At 50.0% G+C, this 24,019-nt stretch overlaps 1 protein-coding gene across 1 annotated transcript; it reads right to left on the reverse strand.

Moving 5' to 3' along the window:
* Nucleotides 1-866: 866 nt before the first annotated feature.
* On the reverse strand, nucleotides 867-11,216 carry CALM3 (calmodulin 3). The gene is made up of 6 exons (XM_083456360.1): nucleotides 11,074-11,216; nucleotides 5,254-5,284; nucleotides 4,593-4,736; nucleotides 3,645-3,751; nucleotides 3,277-3,412; nucleotides 867-2,495 (listed from the first exon to the last, which is right to left on the reverse strand). Exons 1-6 carry the CDS (start codon nucleotides 11,074-11,076, stop codon nucleotides 2,467-2,469), a joined length of 450 nt encoding a protein of 149 aa, XP_083312486.1. The 5' UTR covers nucleotides 11,077-11,216; the 3' UTR covers nucleotides 867-2,466.
* Between the last annotated feature and the right edge of the window lie 12,803 nt (nucleotides 11,217-24,019).

Consider the following 24,019-nt stretch of genomic DNA (forward strand, 5'->3'; position numbering starts at 1 on the left):
CTTCCTGACAGTAAGAGCTGTTCGACAGTGGAATTTGCTGCCAAGGAGTGTGGTGGAGTCTCCTTCTTTGGAGGCCTTTAAGCAGAGGCTTGACAACCATATGTCAGGAGTGCTCTGATGGTGTTTCCTGCTTGACAGGGGGTTGGACTCGATGGCCCTTGTGGTCTCTTCCAACTCTATGATTCTAAGTTATATACTTTAGACAGAAGACCAGCAATTTCACATTTGAGTTCTTTTATAACTCTCGGTGGATGCCATTGGACACAGTGATTAATCTTACTGTAAACAAGTGGTACAGTGACAATAAAGTATTTCTATTTGTCAATTTTTGTGTTGCCAAGTAGGCTTAGAGCATCATTTCTCATCACAACTATCTGCCCCAGTTCCTTAGATTCGCCTCCTGCAAAGGTTAGGTTTAGGCACTGGGATCTGTCTGTATCTTTGGTTGTGAAGAGAGAGGCAAAGAATTCATTCAGCTTTCTTTGCCATTTCCTTACCCGCCTTTCGCGGTTTTTTGGCTCCCTTGTCCTCCATTTCCTTCCTTTGCCCACACAGGATCAATGGGCGCAACATAAAGAACACAGCTGCTTCTGCTCAAAGCGACTAAGTCAAATGATGCTTTCCAACGCAAGTAGCTCCAGGCTTATACCACGAGCCCACGGAAGTGGCTCAGCGATTACAACCTTCAGAGGAAAGCTCTTACCAATTTAATTTGTTTTCAAAAAGTTTCCCCAAGGGGAATTTGCTGCGTTCGCCCATGGGGAAAAGAGACACTCACATCTTAAGCTGTTCCAGCAACTGTGAAACAAAACAACCGAACGAGGCGGTCCAGTTAAAGGGACAGGGAATATCAAAGCAAACAGCCATTTCAGGTAGTCACTGCATTTTATTGGAAAACATTGATATAATTTTATTTTCACAGCTTGAACTGAACACAACACCACCTGCTTTCAAAGACATTCTTGCTCCAACCTTCCCCACGCCCCCTGCCTAAGTTCTCAGGTGAGATCCCTCCACCTCTGCTCAACACAGGAGAGCAGAAGACAGGAAATAATAATAATAAGAGGGGGCATGGTCAAATCCGCCACGGACTGCGCAAAGCACTCTTCTTTCACCCGGTTTCAGGGAAATTCTGCAGCTCTGTTTCGATTCCCCCTCCAAAACTGGTTTTTTTTTTCCTCTTCTTCTTTATTTATTTAAATTTTTTTTTTTGGATTAAAAAATAAAAGTGAAAAAAAGTAAAGAGAAGCAAGTTTGCGGCCCATGCTGTTTTGCCGCGAGGAAAGGGGGGCGGGTGGGGACGGGCGGAGTTAAGGAAGCAACATTGAAAGAGCACAGACACCGAAGCGAAAGGTGCGGCACAAGCGTTAAAACCGAGAGAGCCACTACGAAAAAAATGAAGCGTCGCGTGAGGAAGGCGGGGGGGGAGGGGGGAGGGAGAGAGGGCGTTCTGGCGCAGTTGGCATTCACTCAGCAGCGGCTTCACTGTTTTATTGCGGTTCCGTTCCGACGCCTCCCACCCCCAAAACCCCTCAAGCTGCCAATCAAAAGCATTCGCCGTCGCCATACGCGGGGCGAAGACCCCCCCTCCCCGCAAAAGGAGCCTGTAGCATTAGGTATTTACATAGCAGCTCCAATGTCTGGACACAATGCTTAGGAAACTGTAAGGACATTTACAATTTATACAAGAAGGTTAAGAACAAAAGACAGAAGTTAAAATTATGGGCGGTTGGTTCGGTTTTGCGTGTGTGTTTTTTTTTCTTTAAAGAGCCAATCGGACAGTTGTCGGACGCTCCCCCCTCCCCCTCTTTTTAACAGCCTCTTCTCCCCACATCATGCTGACGGAGCTCTCTAGAACCCGCCTTCAGCCACAGGCACCCCGGCGGTGGGATAGCGCCCCCCCTCCCACGAAAACGAAGGGGGGAAAAAACAGCAACCCAGTTTCCTCCTTGTACCCCTCCTCGGTGTTCCCTGGGGGCAAGACCTTCGGTGGCAACCGCCATGTCAATGCGCACGACCACAGTGCCAGACACATGCAACACGATTAAGAAGGTTTTTTGCGCTCTCTCCACCCCCATCGTGTGGATTCTTGAAAGAAAGAGAAAGATATCTGCGCCCTGGGAGACAGGCCAGCTCTGGCTGCAGAACAGAAGACCCGATGGAAACAAAAGACATCCACAAGGTTGGAGGTTCTCGGGGAGGTTTTTTTTTGGGGGGGTGCACCAGAAGAGGTGGAAGGAAGGAAAGGCAGGGAGGGGGAAGGAGGGAGAGCAAGAAGAAGGAGGGAGAGATGAGTGCAATCATGCAGCTTGGGGGGTTTCTTTTTTTTTCTTTTTAATTGCTTGGTCAGATTTATTCCACAGCCGATTGTTTTGCTTAGAGAACCAGGTTACTTAAGTAGAGAGAGTGTGTTGGAGAAAAGTATCGAAGGAGAATGGGCATTGCCAGCCACCCACTCTGCGGGCTTCACTTTGCAGTCATCATCTGCACAAACTCTGCAAGAGACACAGGGTAAGGAAGCAAAGTCAGTATGGCGGTGCCCACACCCTTTGAAGCTGGAAGACTTGAGATCACCTAGTCGAAAAGCTCCCTAAACTAGACATCAGCCCAGTCAGCGGTCACACAGTTACTTCGGCTTGACATGATTCGACTTTTACACTCAAAGTAGTTTTCAAAAGATAAAAGCAAACAGAGCTGTGATAATGCTATGAACTGTGTCTGCTCCACTCTCATCCAGAGAAAACTACCAGAGGGGAAGTCAAGGGTACCCCCGCCACTGAACACGACCTTAATGTGTACCCTGCTATACTGAACAATGTGTGAAGACTACAGTAGGCTTCAAGAACCGATGAAAAATCCCCAGAATAGTACCATCAAAATTTGAGGGGAAGGGCTAAGAAAGCCCTGGTTCTCTCCAGCCAAGGCCTGTAAAAAAAGCAAACTTCAAAGCCTTTGAATACGTTTTGCATATATGTGGACCTCACTGGCGGACTCGGGAGTATTAAATTTGGGCTTATTTCCACACAGCTCAAAACTAAAGTGTGATACATAATCCAAGGCATCTCCCCCTCAACAGGATATATAAAAATGGTTGCAGTGCTTCCACGCCACCCAGGTGGCTGAAGTCAGTGACACAATTACTGCCCTCAAAAACCAGAAGAGGTCCCATACAGTTCTTTAGAGGCCCTCTGCCGAAGCAGAACCTCAATTCTTTCATGCAACGTTCTGGCTGCCAAAACGGCAGCAGGCAAGGTGCTGATCCCATCCCCGACTCACCTTCATAGTTGACCTGCCCGTCCCCATCAATATCTGCCTCCCTTATCATTTCGTCCACCTCCTCGTCGGTGAGCTTCTCCCCTAGGTTTGTCATCACGTGGCGTAACTCTGCTGCACTAATGTAGCCATTCCCATCCTGGAAGCAAAGGGGTCAGTTTAGCAGGGAGCAGCACAGCAAGGCAGCACCTTCCACTTTTATCCTGGCAAATGGTGTTTCCTTCTCCATTCTGTATGCTCCAGATTAAGGGAAGGGGACACGGCTGTTTCCTTGCCATTCTCCCTGAGAGCATATGGGGATGCATGGCAGTGTTCTGTCCACTCTCCTCCCTCCCCTCCAGAAGGCGGGTGGTCCTTCTCCACTTCCTCACCTTATCAAACACTCTGAAAGCCTCTCGGATCTCCTCCTCACTGTCTGTGTCCTTCATCTTCCTCGCCATCATGGTCAAGAACTCTGGGAAGTCAATTGTGCCGTTCCCTGAAAACAGATATGAGCACCAGTAAGAGGAAGCCAGCAGAAACAAAAGCAGCTGCAGACTGGGATGCCGAGTCCAATCTCAAACAGCCACCCTAGGACAAAGCCAGCCTCGGAAGACAGAAGCCCCGCTTGAAGGGAACAGAACTAGCTGATGGAATGTGTTGGAGCTGGACACTGAAACTAGTGCCTGCTAAATGGTCTGCCTGTGAAGCAATCACAAAGAATATATCAAGATACTGCAGGCATTACCCAACTGTTGGTATTTTGTTTTTATTTTAAGCATCTTGGACAGTGCCACTTGGAAGGCAGTATATATACACTGAAGAAAGTGAGTGGCATTTTCAAGACATTCACGTTGCACCCTTCTGTTATCCCTGGAAGGAAATAGGGTGCTACTTCATATTATTGCTATTATTACTACTACTACAACTATTGGCTTTCTGGGTCCTTCACAATCCCCCTTGACCCATCCCCCACTCCACTCTCAGCTAGTACCCCATCAGAACCAGTCCCCACCATCGCATTCATTGGCAACTTAATACATAGGCCAGTCTATGTTAGTCTGGCAAGATCAAATAAATCATTATTCCTCTCGCTTCTACCTCTTAACTTGCCTCCCAGTCACAAAAGACAGGGAAGCAGCAGGGATGGGTGGATGTCTAAGCACAGGAGTCAGAGAAGCTCAGTGGGAAAGGTAAACTGTTCCTCTTGTCCATCAAGAATAAAGCTTGCTCCCCAGTCTAAGCACCCCCCGCTGAATTTCTGCATAAAGTACTGGCAGAATCCATGGGTTTTGGATCACTTACTCTGCCCAGGCCCCCTTAGTGCCGGGGCCACTTACCATCAGCATCAACTTCATTGATCATGTCTTGCAGTTCTGCCTCAGTGGGGTTCTGACCCAGAGACCTCATCACAGTGCCAAGCTCCTTGGTGGTGATGGTGCCATCCCCGTCCTTGTCGAAGAGGGAGAAGGCCTCCTTGAATTCTGCAGGGGGAAGCAGGGTTGATGTCAGCTACATAGAGATCATGTACTTGCAACCAGTGATTATCCTGGAAGTCTAGCCAGCCCCATTCCAAAGACTTGGGAGAGAGGGGAACCAAGTGAGTCTGGTGATGTATTTGAAATCCCCAGGGCCTAAAATGCTGGTGGCAGCACAAACCTGTTCACATCTTCCCAGCCCAGGGATATGTTTTGATTTTTTATGGCCTTGTCCTCACACCACCACTCAAACCCTGCAGATGGGGAAATTATCTCTCCTAAAAGAACTGTAGTAAAGATTCTGCACTTTAAGGACTACCAGAAAAAAAAAATATCCTCCTTCTCTGCAAAGAAGCTCACAAGCTGCCCCTCACCATGTGCATTCTGGCTCAGTTTGAGCAGTAGTTAACCCAGCTTCAAAGCCAGTAGACAAGGGGGTGTACTGCTCATCTTCCCTCACCGTGCAGATCAATTCAGTGCCAGCCGAGTGAATATTTACTGCCACTGTATGCTGAGGACTCACCTGCAATCTGCTCTTCGGTAAGTTGGTCAGCCTGAAAGAAGTGAGAGAGAGAAACGCATATAAAATGAAGAGTCATCCCAAGTCAAACCTCTCTACATCTCTTATCAGCCTCCCTGGTGGGGAAGCAGCAGAGCCCATGGCATTTTCCACATTACCTGTAAGCCCCCAGCTCAGGTTCGCACACCTTGTGACCTACCAAGCTAGATGCAGTCCACCTGCAGTATCCAAAGGGTCTCCTGCTGCCAACCTGCTGTATGTGGCTGCATTTGGCTTAACCCCCAGCCTCAGTTCTGCAATTCAGGGCTACAGAGCTGAGATTGTAGCAGCAGCAGCCCAATCCACAGAGGGTGAGAAGGGGCTTCCAAGTGCACCACTCCTCATACTAGGACAGGCCATGGCCTCTAAGCCTGTCTATCATTGTATTGCTTCCTCCCTACGGTTGTCACTGCTGCCTTCCTTCACCCTGGCTCTCACCAAGAAGTCTTAAACCTGGAGCTATGCACATCCCCCATAATATGGCACAATGCAGAAGAACTGCAGGTGGACGGCGACAGCTGCATCATTGGAATAAGCAGGGCAAAAGATTCCTGCATTGCAGGGGGTTCTCCTAAATGACCCTCGTGGTCCTTTCCAACTCTACAGTGCCACGATTTTAAGTCACATGGAGAAACCTAAATGTTTCAGAGCAGTATAGGTGGGTCCTGAACGTCACCGGTTAGCCCACTTCATTAAACCCCTCAACAGCCAATCTATGACTGCTTTGCTGAGCCCTGACCCAGAGGATTGTGTCATCTTTAAAGGGATGACCCTGGTGAAATAATATTCTCCTTCCTCTTTCCGCTGGCTTTCAAAAATTGTCAGGAAGGAGCAAATAAACAATTAAGAGCAAGTCAAGAGGATTTATTTTTTTTAGGTGGCTGGATTCTTCATCAAGTAACTTACAGCATCTGCTGAAATACCATAGAAGTTAAGCCTAACACTCTCAAGCCCACTTCCCCCAAGCTTTGCTCTGAGCTAGACATGCCCAGCCCCCTTCTGCATCATGCCTATGTTTACAGGAGGCACCAAAAGGCCCTTGAAGCCATGCCAGTTTCAGGAGCGGTGGCAGCACCCACCCACCCGTTGGCCTCTCACAAGTCAGGTTCTGCAATCTAAGCCACAGTGTATCATGACCAGAAAGCAGATGCACAGCAAAAGGTGCAGACAGAGACCAACAGTGCCAGCTGCTTCATGCAGGAAGGACTGAAAAAAAGCCACAGGGGTGGGGTCATTAGCTAGTTTGACCATCAAGTACAGAATTCACTGCCACAAGATATGGTGGTGGCCATTTACACAGCCAGAAGGAACAGAACTGGAAAAGGATCTCAAAGCAATGATTTCTTCCTGTTTCCCATTTACAAGGCTTTCAGAAATGAAACCCAAAATGGCATGCCTTTAGACACAGATAATCTATTTCTGCGGTTTCATTGTATATATATTGCAAATTTGTGATTTTATTGATGTTTTATTTGCACCGTATTAATGCTTTGCCTTTGGGTTTATGCTAAGCTGCTCCATAATGGAGGAAAGGCAGGATAAAAAAAGGACAGACAGTACAACACTGCAGACTCATTTCTGTTGGGATCCACGACTCGACCTGAGCATTCAATGGCTGAACCCAACCAGTATTCTTCTTCCTTAAAATAAGGCAACATTCAGAAGGCAGTTTTCTGGCTGAATGTTACTGCAGAAATGTAGGGCTCTGGGATGGCAAGGGCAAAGCCTTAGAACTGAATCAGGAAGACACTGGTTCAAATCCTTAATCAGCCATGGCACTTAATGGGTGACCGTAGGCAAGTTAATAACTGAGCCTACCTTATGTCACAGCATTGTGGTGAGAATGATTAATATCTCAGAAGAATGGTGGGAATAGAAATGCAAATTATCTTGGCCTAAGGAGAAGTGAGGGTGTTCATCAGCAGTGTACAGGTACTGAGGAAAGTGGATTCCAAGGGGAAGTGAGGCACATTTCCACCTTTGTATTACCACATCATGGTACTTCTGACATCCTGGACAAGAGCATCTCTGCCGCATTCCCCCTTGTCTGGCCTTGCTGAAGTTGGCTGCACCATTCCATCGTGCTTCTGCGTTGGCTAAGAAGCAGCCTGCAGCTCACACCCATTACGGTGCACTTGTTTAAAAAAAGGAGTTTTAACATTCTACTTCAGTGCTTTTGGAAGTAGGAGCTGCAAAACACGAGGACTGCTTGGACTCCAGCCTTCACTGCAGTCCCAGCCAGTCCAACACTGCAGCACAGCGAGAGCCAGAGCAGAAGATACAAGGCAAACCTGATACCGCCTGAGAGTCGCTCCTTGCAAAATGCAGATATCACCAAGGACTGCCAAGGGTGCAACATGCAGAAGGGCGAAGTCCGCTGGGGGAGGGGGAGAAGAAGGAAAGCCACCAATGAAAGTCCAGGTGCAGCCATATGAAGTCCTCCCCACGCCCCACATTCTGGGGGGGACGGACCCATTTAGGCTTTAGAGCTAGAGGTATTTTTGCAGAGAAACTAATGCTACCCCGGATTAACAGGGGCTCAGTTAAACAGACTGCAGTGGACTTAGGAGCCCTCTACTGTCAGAAAAGGAAACAAGGATGATAAAGCACTTCCAATGCAGTGACAGAGAGTGAGGATCTGGGGAAGGTTTTAATACACTGCACCACAAAGGGTCACATCAATGCAGGAAAGGGTGGGTGGGACCACTCACATCCCAGCCGAGAGAGGAAAAAATCCTCATTTTGAGCTCAGGCACAGAACTGTTAGGGGCAACAGGGCAGGAGGGGGTCAGAACAGCCACCTGACTTTCATCTTGGCCAAAGATTTCCTCAGGGCAAAAGCTTGAACTCTGACATCCCTGTCTAAACTTGTCAGATCGCATAAGCTACACAGGGTCTGCTAGACGAGAGGGAAACGCAAAGAGCAAGAAGAACTGCATTGCTCTTCAGAATCAGCCTTCAGAAGTGGCTTGGCATTTATAATGGCACCCCTACAGGACAGAAGACCAAGGGCTGTGGTAAGATCAAGGAAGGACAGTCCTGGCCTTCATCCCCCTGCCCAATCAAATCATGCTATCCCCCCCCCCCCATCCTCACTGGCCTTTTCAGCATTGCTTAAGATGGCCTACATCTCAATAATTGCTGGAGAGAGAAAGAAAGAGAGAGATGGTGGCCCTTCAGGGTAGCCAATCTAGATGGCCTGAGGGAAAGATGCTCTGGAAAGTAGGTTAGCATGGCAAGAGCAGCCAGCATGAAAATAATAATAATCTAATAGCTTCTGGTAGATAAGCCAAGCCGCCAGAGGGAAATGCAGACTCAAACAGGAAGCCACTCTTCTATATTGCAACGGGCTGAGGGAGGCTCCAGCAAGGGACTGAAGGAATTAGTGCGTCATCCACGCGCCGGAAGCTGCAGCAGGGAGAGGAAGATCAAAACTAGAAGGACCCCTGGCTTCATTACAGGAGGGTGGCTCTTCAAAGGCATTCTTTCTCCATTTCGAGCACTCTTCCCACCCACAGGCAAGTGACCCTGTAATACTGAGACACCAAACCTTGTGCTTTACATCTGGGCTACTGTACTGTCTACACTGACTAGCAGTGGCTTTCCAGAATTTCAGACAGCCTTATTGGGAGATGCCAGGGACTAAAACATGGGTCCTTCTGTATGCAAGGCATGCGGCTCTATTACTGAACTATGGCTCCTCTCCAAGCATCCCTGAGGTCCCCAGGATTCCCTCTCCTCATCACCAGACTACAAAGTAGTCTTCACACTATTCTCTCTTGCCAAATAGTTTGTCACGCTGCAATTAGACCAGAACCACCCCACTACATTTCAAATTATCGTGTTGGATGGCTTCCCCACTTCCCCCCAAAGCCAGTCAGAGGTGAGACACAGGATGGATTGGTTGCTTCCATGCTTTTGTTTGAGTCAGGAGTTTGTCAATTTCCTTGCTGAGGCAAATCAAAGTGGCTTCTGAGGCCCAGGGCATGAGAACATCAGATGCTGCAGCTAAACAGTAACCTGGAAAGCAGACCACCAGGAGCCTCATGGAACAGAAGGACATGCATGCAATAAAAACTTCATTAAGAAGACAGCTCAAATATATTTGTCAGGATCCACACCCATGTTCTCCTGCATCCCCACGACAAGCCTCTCTGCTCTTCTAGATGATGGAAAGTGAATTCTCATCAGCAACCCAGCCACGCCATTTCCAGCCCCAACACAGCTTATGAGGAGACCATTCAAAAGACTACCAACTCCATGCATTCTCTCTTCAAATCATAAAGCTCTCTCAATACGCTTCCCTCCCTATCTTTTCTGCCTATTACATCTTCCACTCCTAGAAACACCAGCCTGACCGTTGAGGGTCCTGTCAGTTCACTTCCTCCAATTCTACCACCATTAACTCATCTCACACCAAATACTCTACATGGCCACCTCCCACAAAGGCTCATTGTCTGTCGGCTTCTGAACAATGGGCTACAAAATGCCATCTCCCACACATCCCCTTCAACGAATCTGCTCCAGCCCTCTTCCCATGGCCCATCGAGTGTCCCACTCTCAGCAACATCATTTAGCAGCCTTATAGCACTGCTACCCAAGAGAACATCTCCAGAAAAAAGACCCCTACCCAAAGTACTCCTGAAGGGCAGATCCAAACACCCTCAACGGCTTCTTGCCAAAGGCCTTGTGATGATCAGCTGGCACACTCGGCTGCCACCCTTCTTCAACCCCCGCCCTTCCTGCCCCATGACATCCCTCAGCCAGGTGGGCCTTCTGCCCAGTGCCCCTGCTGCCATCACCTCCTCTGTTCAGCACCTGTGGTGCTCCCACCCCCACATCACCTCCCACCCCAAAAGCCAAGCTCCCTGAAACCACATCCACACCTGAGCCGAGCCCTGCGTTTCGGCTCCACTCCCATTAACCCTGCCACCTGCTCATTGCCCCAATTGCCCAAGAACCTAACCGGCCAGGTAGCCAGCCATTCTGGAAAACCCACCATCCAGGGCACTTCCTCCCAGCTTTCTGGAGAATTTACGCCAGCGCTTTCTTCCCAGCCTCACCCCCTGGACACCCCCCCCCAGCACACAATCCAGCATCAACAACCCCCCCCCCCAACACACACACACTGCTCATCTTATCACATTTCGCCTCTCCCCTTCGTGCTTCTTCGGAAGGAAGGCTCAGGAGAGAGAGGGGGGGAATGAGATCAGCCTCCCCCCACGCCTCGCCGCCCCACTCGTCCCAGCCCCCAAATGCTCATTGCACCCCCCCTTCACTCCGTAGGAAGGGCGTCCTAAGCCTCAACCCCCAAAAAACCTCCCCTGCAGTCAAGCTGGCACCCCCAAAACCCGGCGCTCAAACTGCCCCCCTCCTCCCCACATCTGTTTCCTCTCCAGCTCCATTCACTCACCCCCCCCCAAAAAACTCCCCCAACCAGTGCTCCCCCATCTGCAACCCAGGGCTTGCACGCGCCGACCCCCCCCCATGTGCCCTGCAGTGCGGTGAACCCCCCCCCTCGTTTCACGCACCCCAAATACCCCCATTTGACTCTGCACCCCCCACAAGCATTTCACTGGCGCCATTTCTCCCCTGCCCCCCCCCATTAACACCCCCCCACACACAATAAAATCAATGGGGCACTTACCTGGCCCCCTCCTCAGAGACCCTCGGCCCCCTCCCACCCCCATACTGCCCCCCTGAAGACCCCGCTCCATTAACCCCTTCCCCCCTCGCCCCCACCCCCCTTCCTCAATTAACCCCTCAGGCGCCCGCGCCCCTCACCATGGCCGGGTCCGGGTGGCTACAGCAGCTGGAGCGTCGAGAGGCTTCGCGGAGCAGCGGCGGCGATGTGGGGAAGGGAGGTGGGAGCAGCACTAGCCGGAACCCGCTGCGGGCCGCCTCACGCACACACACGGCGCGAGAGAGATCCCTCCGCCAACGGCCGCCAGGGGAGCGCCCCGCCCCCTTCCTTCTCCCCGCATTCCGCGCGTCGGAGCTGCTCTCGGCCGCCGCGCAAGCCCCGCCCACTTCCCCGCCTCTTTGCGGGGTGGGGTGGGGTGAAGAAGAGGGGGACTATTTTCCCTCTCTCTTTTTTTTCCCGCCCGTCGCCGCTTTTTCACTCGTCCGCCCCTCCCTCGAACCGCCTTCCAGCGGAAGGACACAGTATTGTGACGACGCGCTTGTGACGCGCGCCCCCATTGGCTGGCGAGCGAGGCGCAGGATGAGAGTGCCGCGGCCATTGGTCGCCTCTCACCTGCAATGCGTCAAAATCGGAGCGGGCCATGTCGGAGCGGGAAAGAGGGGGGGTGGAGGGAGGAACCAAATCGGGAGGAATGGGCGGAAAGGCAGGGTAGCCAGCGGGGCAGCGGGCTGCTTGTTTCGTGGGTTTCAGGGAGGAAGGCAGCCGCTCGTGCTCTTTCGAATGGTACAAGCCAACTATCCCCCCCCCCCACTCCCAGCACAAATAGATCAATCTGGGCATAGGGGGCGGAGCCACAAAAACCCAGGCAGGCAATAGCCCCGCCTCCTTCATGCAGCCACGCGCTCATGGCAATCCGATAGGCCACACCCCTGTCCCTGGCCACGCCCCACCCCATGTTTCCCCGCCCCTTTCCGCTCCCAAACTTTTTACCTGCAATTTTTCCCCTAGCCTGGTGCGTTTCCTTTTGCTACGTGGAAGAAACTGGGTGTTAACAGCCGCAGTTTTCCCCACGCAGGGCAATGCAGTGATGGTCGGGCGCTTTACCTGTTGAACTGCAGCCTGTCAAGTTGAAGCTGCAGCTGCAGCTGCTCTCCCTGGCTTCTCTCCTGTCTGTTGATCTGGCCACATTAGAAATAAAGGTCCACTAAGCTCAGTATTTTTAGGGACGCGGGTGGCTCTGTGGGTATATCTGAAGGAGCGTCTCCACCCCCATCGTTCTGCCCGGACACAGAGGGCCTTCTGGCGGTTCCCTCACTGCGAGAGGCCAAGTTACAGGGAACCAGGCAGAGGGCCTTCTCGGTGGTGGCACCCGCCCTGTGGAACGCCCTCCCATCAGATGTCAAAGCGATAAACAACTACCTGACATTCAGAAGACATCTGAAGGCAGCCCTGTTCAGGGAAGTTTTTAATATGTGACATTTTAGTGTATTTTTCATCTTTGTTGGAAGCCGCCCAGAGTGGCTGGGGAAACCCAGCCAGATGGGCAGGGTACAAATAATAAATTATTATTATTATTATTATTATTAAACCACAGAACCTAGGGCTTGCCGATCAGAAGGTCGGCAGTTCGAATCCTTGAAACGGGGTGAGCTCCCATTGCTCGGTCCCTGCTCCTGCCAACCTAGCAGTTCGAAAGCACGTCAAATTCCAGTAGATAAATAGGTACCATTCCGGCGGGAAGGTAAACGGCGTTTCCGTGCTCTGCTCTGGTTCGCCAGAAGAGGCTTAGTCATGCTGGCCACATGACCCGGAAGCTGTACGCCGGCTCCCTTGGCCAGTAAAGCGGGATGAGCGCCGCAACCCCAGGGTCGGTCATGACTGGACCTAATGGTCAGGGGTCCCTTTACCTTCAAGTCAGTATTCCCTGCACAGACTGCCAGCGATTCTCCAGTCAGGGTTTGAGACAACAGGCCCTCCCAGCTCTCTCTACCTGTTAAAAACGGTTTGAATGCATGAAATGTAGATCAGTTCACGCCCCTTCCAACCACAGATACCATCTTTCAGGAATAATGCGGTCAGCAAAATGTTCTCAAGGAGTTATAGGGAAGTACAGTAGACGGGAACTCTAGAATATCTCCCTATGAAATCACTGAATTTGATCCTTCTTCCTTTCATTATTAATTTTTTTTAAGTGGAGTTTTGCTTGGAGGGGGAAAAGCATAAGGAACAGGATCTCAGGCATTAAAATGCACAGGCAACACAGACCTTTGGCTCGCGCTGCTGGAGGGGGTCATATGGAAAGCATCTAACGTTTTGTTTCCAGTCATGCCTCCATGAAATGAAGTGCTCCTAGGGACAAGAGTCCTCTGAGAACATACAAAAGGCCTTCCAGACATTGCTGAAGTAAGGATCTAGGAAGCTGCCTTCTACTGAACCAGACCACAGGTCACGCAAAGTGTTTCCTAAAGTGCAGTATGCATATGTACTCATAGGGGTATGTTAAAAAATTTCAAAGAGTACACAGCAGAATGTTTTATTCTACTTTATCATAGAACTTTTCTTTTACCTCCAGAAAACAATTCAAATATTTGTTGTTGTTGTTTAGTGGTTTAGTCGTGTCTGACTCTTTGTGACCCCCTGGAGCAGAGCACGCCAGGCACTCCTGTCTTCCACTGCCTCCCGCAGTTTGGTCAAACTCAGGCTGGTAGCTTCGAGAACACTGTCCCACCATCTCGTCCTCTGTCGTCCCCTTCTCCTTGTGCCCTCCATCTTTCCCAACATCAGGGTCTTTTCCAGGGAGTCTTCTCTTCTCGTGAGGTGGCCTAAGTCTTGGAGCCTCAGCTTCAGGACCTGTCCTTCCAGTGAGCACTCAGGGCTGATTTCCTTCAGAATGGAGAGGTTTGATCTTCTTGCAGTCCATGCGACTCTCAAGAGTCTCCTTCAGCACCAGAATTCAAAAGCATCCATTCTTCGGTGATCAGCCTTCTTTATGGTCCAGCTCTCACTTCCATACATCACTACTGGGAAAACTACCCCCAAATTATCTTTGCCCAAAGCAGGATGCAATTATTGTAAGTTTGGGAAACCTTGTTCTACAGAGATTGGCGAGCGCTCTCATGCAGGAAGGCTTTCGCCTGGCCTCCCTGGAGATGGTCCCAAATTTGAACCCGTTACCTTCTGCATGCAGACGCTCTGCCGCTGCACTTTTATCCCTGGGTGATGCCTAACCTTTCAATTGCTACTTTTTCAAGGGGTTAAACTTCAGGCGAAGTATTTGACAGCCTTCAGTCATTGTTGCCTTGGTAACAGGTCACGTTTGTCCCTATTTTACAGACACAGCACAGAAAGGGTTAATGGCTGAGATGGGGTAAGAGCAGGGAGCCAAGCCAAACACTTCCACTATATTAATCTGAGGATTTTAAAGTCTCAGCATACCTGTACACCTGAAGGAGCGTCTCCACCCCCATCGTTCTGCCTGGATGCTGAGGTCCAGCGCCAAGGGCCTTCTGGCGGTTCCCTCATTGTGAGAAGTGAGGTTACAGGGAACCAGACAGAGGGCCTTCTCGGTAGTGGCGCCCGCCCTGTGGAACGCCCTCCCTTCAGGTGTCAAAGAGATAAACAACTACCTGACATTCAGAAGACATCTGAAGGCAGCCCTGTTCAGGGAAGTTTTTAATGTGTGACATTTTAATGTAATTTTGGTCTCTGTGGAAGCCGCCCAGAGTGGCTGGGGAGGCCCAGCCAGATGGGCGGGGTACAAATAATAAATTATTATTTATTATAATTATTATCTCTGACCAAACTGCAGGAGGCAGTGGAAGACAGGAGTGCCTGGCGTGCTCTGGTCCATGGGGTCACGAAGAGTCGGACACGACTAAAGGACTAAACAACAAACAATTATTATCAGCAACTGTGGTATTCAGTGGCATACTGTCTCCAACAGGGGAGGCAGAACATAGTCTTAACCCTCCACAAATTTGCCTACCCCTCTTTTGAAGCCATCCAACTCTATGGCCTGCAGGAGGGAGTTTCACAGTTTAACCATGCGCTGAATGCAGAAGCATTTCCTTTTCTCTGTGTTCAGTCTTCCAACCCTCAGCTTCGCTGGGTGGCTCTCAGTTCTAGTACCATGGAAGAAGAGGAGGAAACATCTCCTTGTCCAATTCCTGAACGCCATACATAATCTTACACACCTCCAGCTTGCTCACCTTCCCTCTAAATTAAGGTAAAGAGACCCCTGACCATTAGGTCCAGTCGTGGCCGACTCTGGGGTTGTGGCGCTCATCTCGCTTTATTGACTGAGAGAACCGGCGTACAGCTTCCGGGTCATGTGGCCAGCATGACTAAGCCGCTTCTGGCGAATCAGAGCAGCGCACGGAAACGCCATTTACCTTCCCGCCGGAGTGGTACCTATTTATCTACTTGCACTTTGACGTGCTTTCGAACTGCTAGGCTGGCAGGAGCAGGGACCGAGCAACGGGAGCTCACCCCGTCGCGGGGATTCGAACCGCTGACCTTCTGATCGGCAAGTCCTAGGCTCTGTGGTTTGACCCACAGCGCCACCCACGTCCCTCCCTCTAAATTAAAAAGCCCCAAATGTTGCAACCTGTCCCCTTTCTCCATCGCCTCGGCCGTTTTGCTCGCCCTTTCCTTTTCCAGCTGCACAATTTTCATTTTCGGGGTGGTTCGTCTCTCATTCTTCTCCTCGCCAACCCCTAAATCCAGAGACACACACACCTGGCCTGGCGCCTGTCCGTATCCTGATCTCTCAGCGCGGAGTTTATTAACGATTGAGCAAATGGCTCTGGGCCATGGATCCTGTAACAGAGCCCTCCTCTCGCCCGCTGACTCGCCTGCCTTTCATGGACAGTAATGGACTTTCGGTGAGCTTGAACAGGGAAGATAATGTTACCCTGGAGCCTTCTAAGCAGGGCAGAGAGTGCCCGGCCTGCGAGACGAACTTGCTTTTCGCTGTTGCCGCTTTTACAGCAAAAAAAAAAAGTGACCTTGGTGGTTCTAATTCCACCCAGAATCAATGCGGCTTCAGGTCTTATCAGGAATGGCGCATGAACAGAGAAGTTTATAAAGGGCTTTTTGTTACTCTATCCGTTTTCGTTCTCACAAATGAAACTGTCGAGTTCCACATCTGCTTTGCTGCATTTCACATTCCTTTTTAGTTTGGTGGTGGCTGTAATAATTTTCGCAGCTGCTGTTGAGGGCTGCTATTTTGTTTTCCCAGAACGCCCCACATACTGCATCTTTTTTGGGGGGTGGCCCCCCTGCCAGCGGAGGCCGCTATGTTGTCGTTATGGCTGTTATTCAGCCTCACTTAGTACAAATAGACATAAAGGTTAATTTCCCCCGCCACTCTTCCCTATTCCAAAGATATATGTCCCAGTTCTCCCTCAACACCATATTAAGAACAGTTTATCAGTGACAGAAAATAGGATTCTCTGACACTGAGGAGATGCTTGCTGCCTGGGCTCCCCTCTCTCTCCAAAGTGGTCCTTCTCTCAGATGTCGCTCAGCAGAACTGCACATGCTCAGAGGAACTCTCCCCTATTCTACAATGCTGAATATTGCTCGTATGTAAGGCCAGGCCAGGCTTTTGAGGAAAGGTCTTTCTGCTCAAAACGCCTAGAAACCTCGTGCAGACACTTAATCGCACATCTTTCCACAATTGCCGGCTTCAGCTTTTAGCTTTCTGCTGTATGTATTATTGCAAACCGCTCAGGTATATTTTATGAGCAGTGGCACAGAAATCTTGTCAAATAAATGCGTGAATAAATTATTATTATTATTATTATTATTATTATTATTATTATTATTATTTATACCCCACCCATCTGGCTGGGCTTCCCCAGCCACTCTGGGCAGCTTCCAACAAAATATTAAAATACAGTAATGCATCAAACATTAAAAGCTTCCCTAAACAGGGCTTTCCCAGTAATGATGTATGGAAGTGAGAGCTGGACCATAAAGAAGGCTGGTCGCCGAAGAACTGATGCTTTTGAATTATGGTGCTGGAGGAGACTCTTGAGAGTCCCATGGACTGCAAGAAGATCAAACCTCTCCATTCTGAAGGAAATCAGCCCTGAGTGTTCACTGGAAGGACAGGTCCTGAAGCTGAGGCTCCAATACTTGGGCCACCTCATGAGAAGAGAAGACTCCCTGGAAAAGACCCTGATGCTGGGAAAGATGGAGGGCACAAGGAGAAGGGGACGACAGAGAACGAGATGGTTGGACGGTGTTCTTGAAGCTACCAACATGAGTTTGACCAAACTGCGGGAGGCAGTGGAAGACAGGAGTGCCTGGCGTGCTCTGGTCCAGGGGGTCACGAAGAGTCGGACACGACTAAACAACAACAACAACAATGCATCAAACATTAAAAGCTTCCCTAAACAGATGTCTTCTAAAAGTCTGGTAGTTGTTGTTCTCTTTGACATCTGGTGGGAGGGTGTTCCACAGGGCGGGTGCCACCACCGAGAAGGCCCGGTTCCATGTAACTTATAACGTAACACGTAAATGCATGAGACCTCAGCTGCCGACCCCGGTATGGACCCATGAGGCCTAGAAACTCGCTCCAAAGCGACGGTTGGCGCTGCCCCTGTTTCCGCGCTGCAGGTGGCTGGTTATTTTGAAACGCTCAAGAGTCGGAAATTCCCAACCGCACCGGGATTTCTTCATCCCAGTCCCACGCCCTCCTATAGCCACTGGGGCTAGCAGCTGGTGTGTGTATGTTTGCGTGTGGTGCGCCCAGTGAGCCCTGATGCCGTTGTGTGTGTGTATGTGTGTGTTGGAAACAGTTTGCCCTGCCCATACAGGTTTGGAGCCGAGGAACCCAGAAACATAGCCTCGCTCTGTTCTCAGGAGCCGAGGGCAAGGCAAGGGCAGGCCACAGCCTGCCCCCAAATCGCTACCATCTAGAATGAGCTGTGCTCCACTTTGAATGGCCACCCGTTCTTCCTGCGGCTACTGCGAGGAAGGTGGCGAGGTGCAGAGAGCAGGAGCAAGAGCGGGAGCCAGGCAGAACAGGTCAGAGATGGGGATCGGGTGCCAAGGAAAACGATCCTCTTCGCGCCCAAGACAGGAGCAGCCCGGAGGGGGTTTCGCTCGCTGGGAAAAGCGAGAGAGGAGATCCCGTCTGCCTGGGTTTGTCAGAGGCTGGCATTGCTGTCACTCAAAACAACCCCAAAACAACTGGGGGGAGGGGGCCAGAGAGTGCAGAGAGACACCTATTTTTGCCCACAAAAATGCCCCTTTCTGGTGTAAGAGGGGCTCGTTTCCAAACAGCTGGTTGCGTTGCTTGACCCCAGAGATTGGACCTTGATGTTTCAGAACTCTTCCTTTTATCGTGTTGTTGTAATGCTATTTTTGTACACCGCTTACGAGGTTTTTCTTGTTTTTTTAAAGAAAGTCAATTAAAACAGCTTTTAAATGAATAAAATAATCTACAGTGGTACCTCGGGTTACATACGCTTCAGGTTACAGACTCCGCTAACCCAGAAATAGTACCTCGGGTTAAGAACTTTGCTTCAGGATGAGAACAGAAAGCGTGCTCCGGCGGTGCAGCGGCAGCAGGAGGCCCCATTAGCTAAAGTGGTGCTTCAGGTTAAGAACAGTTTCAGGTTAAGAACGGACCTCTCGAACGAATTAAGTTCTTAACCCGAGGTACCACTGTATTGGGATTCTTCCTCTTGTAGATGACCTTAATAACTGCTGATATGTACTATCGCTGTACTGTGTATTTGCGGTCTATGGACTGCAATAAAGCTGGGTGTGTGTTTTTTGAGATGGCTTTTAAACGGGCATTCATAATAATATTTTTTTTATTTATACCCCGCCCTTCCCGGTTCAAAAACCGGGCTCAGGACGGCTAACAACAAGTTTAAAACACGTAATTGTAAAAGCAGCATAAAATACAGTATAAAAACACGAATAACAATATAATTCAAAGTCAGAAATCAATTTAGGGGAAATCCATCTAATAAGCATTAGATAATCACCAGGGCTAGCTGGCTGAATTGGTCCTACTTGGGCCAGTGAGGAGGCCAGGGGAGAATTAGCTGTGAGGTCTCAGAGCGGGTAATCTTCATAGAAGGGGAAGGGGAGGGAAGAGAAGGGAAATAAAAGATCAGGCTGAATTCAAATTAAAGGCCAGGCGGAATAGCTCTGTCTTACAGGCCCTGCGGAAGGAAGTTAAATCCTTCAGGGTCTTTGGTCTCATGGGACAGAACATTCCACCAGGTCGGAGCCATCACTGAGAAGGCCCTGCCCTGGTGGAGGATAGTCTGACTTCCTATGGGCCCGGGACCATTGGCCGCTGCAGAAGCCGAGCGTGACGATACATCTGCGACTTGAGTGGTTGCATTTATTCATATCCCACCTTATTCTCCTCCTCCTCTTCCTCCCTGAATCTCCACAACAGCCCTGTGAGGTAGGTTAAGCTGAGAGATGCAGTGCCTGGCTCCCCAGTGAGTGTGGATTTGAACCCTGGTCTCCCAGGTTGGGGGGCGGGCAGCTCATGTGCTCAGGTCTCACAGGGCATCCAGGTGGCCACAGTGGGTATGGGATGCTGCCCTAGATGGACCCCCTGTGGCCTGATCCTGCAGACTCTCCTTAGTAATAATAATAATAATAAATTTTATTTATACCCCGCCCTCCCCAGCCAAGACTGGGCTCAGGGCGGCTAACACCAGGTATAAAAACACTTGATTAAAATGCAACTTAAAACAAGATTAAAATACAACATTAAAATGCAGCCTCATTTCAGTAGAAACTCAAATCAAAACATTTTGGGGGGATGAAAACGTCAAAACTTCACCAAGGCCAACTATCCAGACTGGTCCTACGTGGGCCAGAAAAAAGCCAGGGAAGTCCCCAAAGAGGAATTCCATCACAGAAGGAGAAAGGAAAGAGGGGAAGGGGATCAAGTTGATTCCAAGCCAAAGGCCAGGCGGAACAACTCTGTCTTACAGGCCCTGCGGAAAGAAATCAGATCCTGCAGGGCCCTGGTCTCATGAGACAGAGTGTTCCACCAAGTTGGGGCCAGTGTTGAAAAGGCCCTGGCTCTGGTTGAGGCTAATCTGACTTCCTTAGGGCACCTCTAGGGTGTTGCTATTTATGGACCTTAAGGTCCTCCGCGGGGCATACCGGGAGAGGCGGTCCCATAGGTACGAGGTTCTTTGCTGAGGGCCGGAGGGTGGTAGGGTATCCGTGCCTCATCAGGGGTCAGCGGAAAGGAGGGCGCGTTGAATTTTCCAACTTTCAAATTCAAAAAATGAGGGGTGCCAAGAAGCTGCAACATGACTTCGGAATCCAGAAGGGATTTTGGTTCAATTCAGGGCTTTTCTTCAGGCGGAACTTACTGGCACCTCTCATCAAATGCAGACTTACCGATACAGAATCATAGAGTTGGAATAGACCACAAGGGCCATCGAGTCCAACCCCCTGCCAAGCAGGAAACACCATCAGAGCACTCCTGACATATGGTTGTCAAGCCTCTGCTTAAAGACCTCCAAAGAAGGAGACTCCACCACACTCCTTGGCAGCAAATTCCACTGTCGAACAGCTCTTACTGTCAGGAAGTTCTTCCTAATGTTTAGGTGGAATCTTCTTTCTTGTAGTTTGGATCCATTGCTCCGTGTCCGCTTCTCTGGAGCAGCAGAAAACAACCTTTTTCCCTCCTCTATGTGACATCCTTTTATATATTTGAACATGGCTATCATATCACCCCTTAACCTCCTCTTCTCCAGGCTAAACATGCCCAGCTCCCTTAGCCGTTCCTCATAAGGAATGTTGTCCAATTGCAAAAAACAAAACAAAAAACAGCAGATCTGAATTACTCACACCCAAAAATAATATTTTAAAGACACCTCGCTGAAGAAATTTGCAGAAGTTAAGTTTCACCCTCTAAAATGCCACACTCTAGTGACCAGTGGCGTAGCGTGGGTTGTCAGCACCCGGGGCAAGGCAAGTAATTTGCGCCCCCTAACCCGGGGCAAGGCAAGTAATTTGCGCCCCCCCCCCGCTGCACTGTCCCTCCCCCAGATAGTCCCTCTCTCTCTCTCCGCACTGCACCGCACGCCTGGCACCCTCCCCTCCACAGTGGGCGGCGACGCGGCGGCTCGGATCGGATTCGCACAGCCAGCACTGCAGTGAGAGAGAGTGAGTGAGCCAGGTAGGGGCAGAGAGCTGCGAGTGCGAGCGCCCCCTCCCCCCAGATGTTGCGCCCGGTGCGGCCGGCCCCCCCTGCACCCCCCACGCTACGCCACTGCTGTGACACAGGGAGCCAGCAGGGTCCCCTGTTTAAAGGCTGCCCTCTGGTCAAGTGGTCTGGATGCCAATATATCCGCGATTACAATGAGACCTGTTCTGGGACCAGACCACCCCAAGCCAGGAAATGAAATTTCTCCCAAGGCAATAAATGAGGCAAATAAAGAATTTACTCGGGTTTCTTCAACTGTGCCCCAGTACAAAATAATCATCAATTATCATCTTAAAAGTATCCAGAAGATCATCAACAAAAAGCTATAAAGTCATCTTTACAGTATATTACAATTTAAATACATTCAGCCCACTCCCAATTGGGGTTGGGGTTGTTCCTCCCCTTTTTCAAATCTGTACATGTTCCATCTGATTCAGAGTAATGTATTATTCTTATTAATGGCAATAGCGATAATGAATACTCTGCCCAGTAGGGAAGGAGTCAGAGTCGGTCCTCAATTTGGGTCGGCAGCTGGCGGACTTTGGTCCAGATATGCCCAACAAACTTTGGATAACTCAGTCGATACAGCGCAGGACTGTTAAATCGCGTTTTTGTGGGTTCGAGCCCCATGTTGGGCAAAGGATTTCCTGCTCTGCTTGGAGTTGGATTCTTGGGGTCCCTTCCAACTTTATATGATTCTAAGGAAGGGGACTGTGGGGTCCCCTGCTGGCAATGCGGTAAGGAGAGTATATGGAGGCGAGTGGATCTGTGACAATGAGCATTCGCGATCTTCATCACCCTGTGTTTTAGACTACGACTCCCATCAGCCCCTGTCTCTAATTTCATTAATTGGTCAGCTAACATTGCTGCCTCCTGTATAGTTTTTGGGACGTCGCTCTTTCACCAGATACTTCAGTTCCCCATTTGTTAAATGTGCACTAGGTAATGGTTTGACAAGGATACATTGAGCATGTATAACGTATTGTTTTGGTTTTCCCCAGCTAGGGCCAGGGCCTTTTCAGTACTGGCCCCGACTTGGTGGAATGCTCTGTCCCATGAGACTAGGGCCCTGCGGGACTTGACATCTTTCCGCAGGGCCTGCAAGACAGAGCTGTTCCGCCTGGCCTTGGTTTGGACTCCGTCTGACCCTTATGTCTTACCTCCTCTAATGGTTTTGATCTATGGGCTACTTTTAAAATGAAGCTGCATTTTAAATTGCATTTTAACCTGTATTTTAAATTGGTGGGTTTCCCCCCTATTATGTTTTTACTGTAATTTTACTGGTGTTAGCTGGCCTGAGCCCGGCTCTGGCTGGGGAGGGCGTGGTATAAATAAATTTATTATTATTATTATTATTAATAATAATAATAATAATAATAATAATATTAGCTGCCAGTTCCAGTCTCCTCATTTCTGTGCCACATCTAGTTAAGGGCGCGCATCTGAGAAACCGTTCTGAATACAGTGGTACCTCAGGTTACGTATGCTTCAGGTCAGACTCCGCTAACCCAGAAATATTACCCTGGGTTAAGAACTTTGCTTCAGGATGAGAACAGAAATCGTGCAGTGGCAGCACAGCGGCAGCAGGAGGCCCCATTAGCTAAAGTGGTGCTTCAGGTTAAGAACAGTTTCAGGTTAAGAACGGACCTCCGGAACGAATTAAGTACTTAACCCGAGATACCACTGTATATGTAAAACTTGTTTGTTCTTCAATAAACTGATCTCATGCATTTCCAGAGTCTTTCCTCATCAATCCAGAGTCTTTCCTCATCTTGTTTGAAAGAGCATGCAATGGCTGATGGGAGTTGTAGTTCAAAACATCCAGAGGGCACCAGGTTGGTGAAACCTGCTGTAACCAACGATTCAACATCTCATTGGAAGCACCAAGCGCAACTTGGGGTATGTACAGTGGTGCCCCGCAAGACGAATGCCTCGCAAGACGGAAAACCCGCTAGACGAAAGGGTTTTCCATTTTGGAGGTGCTTCGCAAAACGAATTTGCTATGGGCTTGCTTCGCAAGACGAAAATGTCTTGCGAGTTCCTGCGGGGGTTTTCCCCCCTCCCCCCCCCTTTTCCCAAGCCGCTAAGTCGCTTAACAGCTGATTGCTAAGCCGCTTATCAGCTGATCCACTAAGCCCGCTAAGCCGCTAATAGCCTTTTAGCAGCTAATCCGCTAATCCCATAAGTCTTTAATAGCCTTTAATAGCCGCTAAACCGCTAATAGCGCTAAGCTGCTAATGGGCTTGCTTCGCAAGACGAAAAAAACCGCAAGACGAAGAGACTCGCGGAACGGATTCTTTTCGTCTTGCGAGGCACCACTGTAATTCACAGGACTACGGCAACCGGGATGGCTTCAAAAAGGAGTGGTTAGCAACTGGGCCGCCTCGGAGGCAGATAAGGAGACACAAAGGGGTCCAGTTTTTCTGAATCAGACTCAAACAGGCCATTTGCCAGACAGTCGCAACTGGGAACAAGAAGATACCCCAATGGGGAGGGAAAAGACAAGGCCTTTCCCCGGGGCCTGCCCATGACACTATGCTGCCGGTGTGATGGCCTGGGATTCGGACTCGGAGGCTGAACCTGAGGGATCCCAGCCTGCACAGGAGTCCCTGCCTCCAGAACCAGCTGAGCCGGGGCTGGGGCCTGAGCCTGAAGGGTCCTCACCTGTGCTGGGTCCTCAGGTGCAGGCACCAGCTGAGTCTGCTCTGGCTCCTGAGGTGATGGAGGACCCATTGCCTGCAGGTGCTCCACTCTCAGCCCCGTCAAGGGAAGCTGAGGTTGCCTCTGGGTCCGGTAACCCTCCAGCCTCTCCTGAGCTGCAGAGGCTCAGGGCAGAGAGGCGGAGGGAACTAAGTTCTCGCAGGAGGAGTGCTCACCTC

The sequence above is a fragment of the Podarcis tiliguerta genome (genome assembly GCF_965153285.1).
Source record: "Podarcis tiliguerta genome assembly, chromosome: 8".
NCBI classification, from domain to species: domain Eukaryota; kingdom Metazoa; phylum Chordata; class Lepidosauria; order Squamata; family Lacertidae; genus Podarcis; species Podarcis tiliguerta.